Source organism: Centruroides sculpturatus, unplaced genomic scaffold (genome assembly GCF_000671375.1).
Source record: "Centruroides sculpturatus isolate CEXI.00-Female unplaced genomic scaffold, Cexi_2.0 scaffold549, whole genome shotgun sequence".
NCBI classification, from domain to species: Eukaryota; Metazoa; Arthropoda; class Arachnida; order Scorpiones; family Buthidae; genus Centruroides; species Centruroides sculpturatus.
This window is the reverse complement of record NW_019384752.1, coordinates 462,815-471,288: the sequence shown is the minus strand read 5'-3', so window position 1 is coordinate 471,288 and position 8,474 is coordinate 462,815. Positions and strand designations below refer to the sequence as shown.

The window sequence follows — 8,474 nt, the reverse complement described above, 5'->3', positions numbered from 1 at the left end:
CGGGCGTCGCACCCATTGTAGACTCACCAACACTTACTTACTGGCGGGTGAGTCTCGTACGGAGCACCCTTCGAATACTATGACAAGAAGAGTAAGCTAGTTATTTTAAAAATTTGAAACAGCGTATTACGGGCCCCTATTACTTTTCGGTCCAACGTACTCGGGATGGACGGTGGCCGAGCGAATAAAACCATCCCTCGACCGCGCTGACCGACTGAAATTTTTCGCATTTTTTACCCTCGTGTAACCTAAATACGGACCAATTTTTATAGAAAAGTCCCCTAGGATGCGTCCCCGCTGGGCAGATAAGTCACGCGTTGCGTGGCGTCGACCCAACGAAGTCGCGTATTTGGTTAATACCGCCTTACGTCAGACTATGAGTAATAATACGAGGTATTTATCGCTACGTCATCACGATTATCGTCAAAATTCCGGGTGCTAAAAGATATATAAAGAAGTAAACGTTTCCACTACCGTACATACAATTGTTTCGTTTCGTCTGTGTATATTATCATTTTACGTCGAAATAACTTTACTTATTCGAACTATCAATATTTTTATAATTTTATAATCTACGCGAAGTGCCGTATAAATTCTTCTACGAAAGTTACGTTGGGTTGGCCGCAAGTTTTAATCAATAAATATAGTAGCTAGGTACAAAATTTATTGAAAAATAAGAATGATTTTGCAAAAGCGTCGTTATTATAAATGTAATTACAAGTAATCAAAAATATAAGAGAAGAATGATTAATTGAATAAAGAATATTCTCCGTAGATTACTCTTTTTAAATGCTTCGGTTGGGATCGACCGTCCTTTCCGTCAATAGACGTTTTATGTACTTTTGAATGTCGGTTCAAAATCGGTGCGTTAAGAAGCGACACTTTGCAAACTCACAGAAAGTTCATATAGCCGGTTCCACAACAGAAATACATATAAATAGGTTCGATTTGTAAGATTTGAAATCGTAATAAACGTGTAAAAATTTCAGCAACGAGTTTCAAAGAAAAAAAATAACCAGTGAGACATTAGTACAAAGTTAAAATTGTGTGTAATACCATCTGTTACCAGGGATCGTTTGAAAAACTTTTATATTATTATAAAACGGCAAAAAGCTTCATTTTGTGGATGCGCTCAACTTCGGTCGACATCGAATCTTTAAACAGTTAGCCTAATATGAAATGCAACAAGTTTTATTCATGTAAAAATTTATGCGCGGTTCAATTGTGAAAATTACGTGTACAGTTTTAATTGTTAAAGTAATTATAATTCTGCTTTGGACACGTATCGACTGCCATGCGGGTTTTGGTTAAACTTCAACCAACGTTTAGTGCATTCTAGTGACCGATATCCGTTACTTTGTAGTGAAACTTTTACTAGTAGAACATCGCTTGAAACACAGTCTGTATAGGCCTATTATAGATCGCTTTGGCCGGTTATAATCGTTTAAACAGTCTTTAATTAAACACGAGAACACTGGTTAACGTTTCGTTGTCATTTTGTCACTGCCGTTGTTCTACGCGCTTTAATCGAAATGGAAGAACGAATCTCGAACGCTGTCGAAGTATCCGTCCGTAAATTGGGATGGAAAGTCGAACTTAGTTGATTAAGGGCTGTTTCACACTATGACCGACTGGTCCGACCGGTCCGACTCAAGGTCGTGTTGCCATGGCAACAGCAGTCTGCCGACCGACTAGTCGTTCCATTCGGACAGATTTGAAAAGTTAAATATTTGTAGTCGGGTCGGAGCAGTCGGTGAGCTACAGCCAATGAGAGCTTCGAAGTTATAACCAATCAGAGTTTAGATTTATCCAATCTACGTCGAAGTTAGAAAATGGCGGAAACTATGGATTTCTCGGAGTGTTTAATAAACGAAGTCAGAACATATCCGTGGCTTTACGATATTCGGAGAGCCGATTATAAAGATAACATTAAAAAAAATAATTCTTGGAGGGAGATTTCCAAGAAACTAAACGTTGAAGGTACGTGATTGACTAATCTAATAATCTAATAATGACGCGATATATCTAATAAGTTATGACATTGTAAATGTAAAATATTTTTCAGAATCACTAGTGAAGAAAAGGTGGCAGAATATCCGCGACCAATATAGACGAAAAAATAAAGAGGAGAATCTTCCTAGTGGTTCTGGAGGTCGCAAGAGACAACAATGGGCATATTTTAATATGCTCTCGTTTCTGCGTCCAGGCATTGAACAAATAAAGTAACTTATTTGATTATTTATACAATAATTATCTATTTATTCAATTTTTATAATAAAAAATACTTTATCAAATATTTTACTTATTAAGCACAATAAGTAATTTTGTTGAGGAAAAGGAATCTTCCCCAAATCACATAAATCTGGGAGAAGCAAATACAGGAAATAATTCAGGTTTGTTTTAAATATATCCTTTTAATTGACAATATTCAGAAATTAATGTTTGATTCTATAGTTTTAGTACAGTACAAATTTAATAATCCCACAATAGATGATATCATACAGAATATGGTAAAAATTAGTTTTAGGAAATAAATGTATACATAGACAAATGATATAAAATTAACTTTGAGCTTAATTACTGCTCATAAGAAAGATATCAATTTATTATTTTTATAGAACTAGAATTTATCAATTATATATTAACTTATATTAAAGTTTTTGCTGTGTATCTGCTAATTAAAGCAGTAAAGTACACATAGATTTGTTTAATAAAATACATAAATGTACAGTACTGTACATTGAAACAATTTTATATGAAATAACATTCTTCATATCCTGCCCATTTATGTTGAGAATAACTTGTTCACTGTATTTTTTTTTTTTTTTTGAAGAAAAAATTAATATAACAAAAATTTACCATTTGATTAGATAGCTTTACTCAGTATGACTCCTATAAGCATTTAAAACAAATTGATATATTTTAACTATTTGCATATTACATGTTCACAGCATTTATCTTAAAAATTTTAAATGTATATTTTACTTTAAATTTTATAGAAGACTCAAATAAAGAATTTGAAAATGTACAGTCTAAAACATTTGAAATGTCCTGCCCAGATACCATTTTAACCACAGAAAACAATGACATAGATGACTGCCTAAAGGCTTGCACTTCAAGTTCAAGTGGCTCAAGTAAGTAAATATAATTTAATTTTATCATTTTTTACAAGTTTTCTTTTTCTATAAATGATAATTTGTAATTTCAGGTGGATGTAACAAAAAGAAAAGAAAAAATAATTGGGAGAAGAAATTTTTATGCGTACTTAAAACTACAAATACTCCCATAGTGGAAACTAAACATGATAGTGATTATTACTACTTCATGTCACTGTCAGAACGTTTCCGCGAAATAAAATGTAAAAAAAAAAGGAATAATTTACGGAAAAAAATTGAAGAAGCCTTTGCAGAAGCAGAGGAATCGGAATAAAAAAGTTTATTTTTATATTTCATGTCAGTGTCAGAACATTTCTGCAAAATAAAATGTAAAAAAAAAAAAAAAGAATAATTTACGGAAAAAAATTGAAGAAGCCTTTGAAGAAGCAGAGGAATCGGAATAAAAAAGTTTATTTTTACAGTTTTTTACTAGACTAATTTATTTAGACAATTCTGGAGTTGATCCTCTTGTCACAACTTCATTCTGCCAAGGAAGTCAACCTTGTTCGCTCATAAAAAAGTCTTGAAATAATTCGCGAACTTTCTTCGCATCACTACCACTATTTTTAAAATAGCACATAGTAATGTCTGCCATTGCTTCGTTTGTTTCTGTTTCATAACGCCACTGACCAGGTTTTATTTCACCATTAAACCCTTCTGAATCCACATAATTACTGGTGCAATAAGCACCTTCCTGGGACAGACATCTTATATCACACGTCCTGAGGTAAATATGTAGGCATACTGTTGCCTGTACAAATTTTACAACATTTTCAGGATTAGCATTAATAATATTTTTATATATGCGCCACCTGGCTGCTAATATCCCAAATGTATTTTCAATTATGCGTCTTGCACGAGACAAGCGATAATTGAAAACTGCCCGTTCAAGAGGTAGATTCTTACCAGGGTAAGGACGTAATAAATTTGGAAGGAGAGGAAAGGCCTCACCTCCCATAAAACAATATGGAACTTTAATATTTGATCCTGCCAATTTCTCATCCGCAGGAAAATCCAATTTTTTTTGTTCAATTAATTTTCCAAATACAGAATTACTAAACACCCTCCATCACTAGATACCGGGTGCACCTATGTCAACAATTGTAAATCTGTGTTCAGCATCACACGCAGCCATTAAAATGATGCTATTTGTACCCTTGTAATTATGATAGGCGGTACCAGAATGTTTTGGTTGCTGAATAACAACATGTTTACCGTCTATTGCTCCTAAGCATTGGGGGAAGTTGGAATACATATTAAATTTTTCACTTATTTCAATAAAATTTTCTTTATCAGGAATCTGAAATAATAACATTGTTAAATTTGAAATGATATATACTTTAAAAATTCATGAAAAGTATAATGTTTACCTTCAAATATTCACTAGAAAGCACGGTCCATATTGCATCATATACTCGTTTCACTATATTATGTGTTGTTGAAACACCAATGCGATAATTTAATGCACATATTTGTTGTTCTCCTCCATGTGCAAGAAATCTGTTTTGTTAACCAAGAAAAAATTGAATTAATAAAAAGTTACAAAAAGTAAACTACTATTTAAAATTAATATGCAGTTCAATCAACCAGAAGAATTTAAGATGATAATGTCTATAAGGAAAATCTGAAATACTATTTTCCTTACAGGCAACCTTATCTAGATTCTTAAAGATTAAGATTTTTCAGATTAACTGGTTAGTGCAATTGTAATTATTTGCAATGTAATATAGAAAAATTGAACTAACCAGTATTATTTGTAACATCTAATCCACCTGACTTATTTTTTAAGCATGTTAAATAAGAATTATAGTTATAGAAATATGTTACAATTTATTTTGCTAAAATAAATATAACATATACAAATACTTTGTTTTGGAATTATATAGATATTAAAACTTGATTGTAAAGCCTCCTAAATGATACAAACCTTAATGTCAGTGCAAGTTGTTCAGCAGGTGATATGCTTCTCCTATAAGTTGTATTTTTACATGTAATTAGTGGGCCAATTTTGCTCAACAATTCATCAAATCTAAAAATACAAATAAATATTATTGAAAGTCATTCATAAATTCAATTTTCATCTGTTATGGAAACTTTATCTGGCTTGCATGAAATGTGTTTTAATTAAATACATTATAATAGTGTTTCTAAATTTTGAAGTGGATTGTTTTGGTATATAAAATTATTTTAGGAGGGCAATGTAAAAAAAAAACAAATTTTAACATTACAAAAACATTCTTCAATAGTTTATGTAAATGAACTAACATTTATAAAAATGCTATATTATAGAACTAACTAAATCATTTAGCAAAATATTCTGAGTTAGTAGAATTATTCAGTCTTTACATTTGAGTAGTCTGTATATAAACTCGTATCTCAGATTATATACTAACGATTTATTAGATTAAAATAAAATTGAAATAAATAATAAGTTAAACATGGAATGCAAAAGTGTCAAAACTTACCTTTCTGGACTCATCCTGAAATACATATAGTATCCTGATTTATCATATATCCGCATTTGCTGTACAAGACTTCTATATTTGCCCTTTTCCTCTCACTCCAATAAAATAGGACGAACCCAATACTTTCTTTTCATGCTGAACTTCTTATATGTCAGCAAAATTGTTGCACTTCTCTTTATTTCTGACATAAAGTGTTTGACACCTTCGACATTGTTATTAATGATGCACTTGTTTAAGCTTATTAAAAGCGTTATGTACTTTTTTTCTCGCAAATTTAAAAAATTTGCTATCAAAACGCTTATCAAAGAGGTTCGTTAACTGTCTATGACCTCTGTGCTGTTTATAAAATATTCCAATGGATATTGTTGCCAAAGATATGGCCTGAAGCATATTCAGAACTACAATTTCTGGATACGAATGAAATATGTTTTAAAACAATTCGAAATGCATGATCGCTTTCCAAGACGGCTATGTTTTCTGTTTATATTGAAAAACTTACCGTGATTGGCTAGTGTATTGATCTATAACATGCGTTGTGATTGGTCCTTATGAGTCGGCCACCGACATATAATCGTACACAGTGTGAATGCTTTTACTACTAGTCGGTCCGATTATAAAATCGGTCGGGTCGGACCGGTCGGACCAGTTGGTCATAGTGTGAAACAGGCAAGTATCCCTCAAACGAGACAATTTCCTTACAACACCAAGGAGTGGACCATTCTAATTTTAACAGATATTGACCGGACATTGAATATCAGAGTAATGCGGTCCGATGGGTCAGAGGAGGGTCCAGATAACGACAAAAAAATACATACACTGATTGCGACAAAACTGGAGTGTCAGAGCGCTGTAATGCGGTCCGACGGGTCAGATGAGGGACCAGATAACGACAAAAACATACATACACGGATTGCGACAACAACTGGAGTGTCGGAGTGCTGTAATGCGGTCCGACGGGTCAGAGGAGGGACCAGATAACTACATACACAGATTGCAACAACAACTGGAGTGTTGGAGCGCTGTAATGCAGTCCGACGGGCCAGAGGAGGGTCCAGATAATGACAAAAAATACATACACAGATTGCGACAACCAGAGCCGGCCCTACCTAAGTCTCATAAGTGAACTCTTCCCCTGCCCCGCCTATTGGCACTACAGGGTTAAAGAGGCTATGTCTTATTCATCAAGTTAGGTCTGTTTCTGTTGCAGAACTTAGGAACGACAAAGCTGGGCCCTGCGGTACTTCCTTCGGTCTCCCGTCCGTACCCCGGCCCAGCTCACTAACTTGGCATGACTTTATGTTGTGCAGCCTGTACTGCACTTTTGGTCCACTGACTAAACCTTTCCAGCTCACTTACATGTAATGTAACTTGCTTTTATAAGAGAACAGACAGCGGGGTCCCCTACCCTACAAGAAGAGGGGGCCCAGCCTAGTGCGTCCACTAGGCAGATAGATCATAGGTTTATGATCATTTCCATCAAATCCTTTAGTTTCTTTAAGTTTCCTTTACTAGCTGCTAGCTTACTAGCTGCTAGCGTTTACTAGCTCAGGTGGCCTAGACCAGTCGACTTGGTCGGCCCCTTGGCGGAAATCCTCTGTAAGAGGACAGTCAAGTACATAGTGTCTCGCATCACCGCGAGGACACCCACAGGAGCAGCTACTATCTCCATGTCCGAATCTAGACATGAAGTGGGGAAACCTCCCGTGGCTGGTCAGTATTTGGGTCGTGAACCAATTGCAACACACTGGAGTGAGGCTAACTACAGGCACAAAGGCATAGGCTGGCCTACCTACTGTACTTTGAGTCCAGCGCTCTTGCCAGTTGATCATTGAACTTTTCAGCAAAGTCCCTTTAATATAAGTAGCCGAGGGTTCCACCATCCTCGTTATAAATGGGCCGCTGGCTCCCACCTTTGCCAGCTGATCAGCACGTTTGTTGCCCAGGATCCCGATGTGGCCTCGGACCCACCGCAGGGTGACGTGTCGCTCGTGCCTCGCCCTCAGTACCATGCTTCTGATCTCACGTACCAGCGAATCGCGATGGTACCTGTCTTTCAAAGCCTGTAGCAACGACTGGCTATCAGAGTAAACCGTGACCAGCTCTGGACCCGGATGTAATAGGATCCACTGGGATGCCCCCTCCAGGGCCACCAGTTCCGCCTGGAACATGAACGCTTCCTCGTTCAATCTGACTGACTGTTTGTACACTTGCACTTTGTCACAGAAGACACAGTACGCGGCACCTACTAAGCTGCCATCTTTTGAGCCATCGGTGTATATTTCAACAACCGTACCAGTCAGTTCACCGACGTCCCAGTCGAGTCCGATCCGTTGGGCCGGATGGACTTTAAAGACATCCACTCGATGTCTTAGCCTGACTGGGTACTTCCGATTACAATGCATAGCCTCTATTCCTTCTACTGTGGTTCGGTAGAAGGCCGCCTCTTGGCTGATGACCAAGGGCAGCGGGAGCAGCCCGGCCAAGACCAGGGCCGCATTCGTGGACACAGATCAGTACACTCTCGTGATCCACAGGGCAGCGGGTCTCTGAATCGTGAACAGCGTCCTGCTCTGTTTGACATTGGCAGAATCTTTCCACCATACACCGCAGGCGTAGCAGATGACGCGCTCTACGCACATCTTATAGATGGCTCGAAGCGCCTCTCGCTTAAGCCGTAGTCCTATCTTGCTAGTCTCAATAGTGCCGCTATCATGAGGTTCGTCTTTTCTCGAATGTTCCTCAGATGGGGCGTCCAGCATAGTGTCTGATCGATGGTAACACCAAGGTACTTAAGCTCACTCACCCTTCTGATGGGGTTTCCCCGGATCCGGTATATTGGTCAACGGGCCAACAC

The 8,474-nt window shown here is 36.9% G+C and overlaps 2 protein-coding genes and 1 pseudogene across 2 annotated transcripts; 1 reads left to right on the top strand and 2 right to left on the bottom strand.

Annotated features, from left to right (window-relative positions):
- The first annotated feature begins 1,662 nt into the window (after window positions 1-1,662).
- Window positions 1,663-3,429, top strand: LOC111628638. Its single transcript, XM_023372468.1, has 5 exons — window positions 1,663-1,980; window positions 2,066-2,222; window positions 2,311-2,393; window positions 3,000-3,134; window positions 3,209-3,429. Exons 1-5 carry the CDS (start codon window positions 1,833-1,835, stop codon window positions 3,427-3,429), a joined length of 744 nt encoding a protein of 247 aa, XP_023228236.1. The 5' UTR covers window positions 1,663-1,832.
- Window positions 3,430-3,479: 50 nt separating this feature from the next.
- LOC111628616 lies at window positions 3,480-5,988 on the bottom strand (annotated as a pseudogene).
- Window positions 5,989-7,143: 1,155 nt separating this feature from the next.
- LOC111628637 lies at window positions 7,144-8,022 on the bottom strand. The gene has a single exon (XM_023372467.1). It carries the CDS (start codon window positions 8,020-8,022, stop codon window positions 7,144-7,146), a length of 879 nt encoding a protein of 292 aa, XP_023228235.1.
- Window positions 8,023-8,474: the final 452 nt, after the last annotated feature.

What these genes read in the sequence shown, in the direction of transcription:
- LOC111628638 (XM_023372468.1), top strand. Translation starts at nt 1,833, where the DNA reads ATGGCGGAAACTATGGATTTCTCGGAGTGTTTAATAAACGAAGTCAGA. An exon ending in CCAGGCATTGAACAAATAAA is followed by an intron (nt 2,223 to 2,310) that starts GTAACTTATTTG and finishes TTACTTATTAAG; the next exon opens with CACAATAAGTAATTTTGTTG. An exon ending in AAATACAGGAAATAATTCAG is followed by an intron (nt 2,394 to 2,999) that starts GTTTGTTTTAAA and finishes TAAATTTTATAG; the next exon opens with AAGACTCAAATAAAGAATTT.
- LOC111628637 (XM_023372467.1), bottom strand. Translation starts at nt 8,022, where the DNA reads ATGCATTGTAATCGGAAGTACCCAGTCAGGCTAAGACATCGAGTGGAT.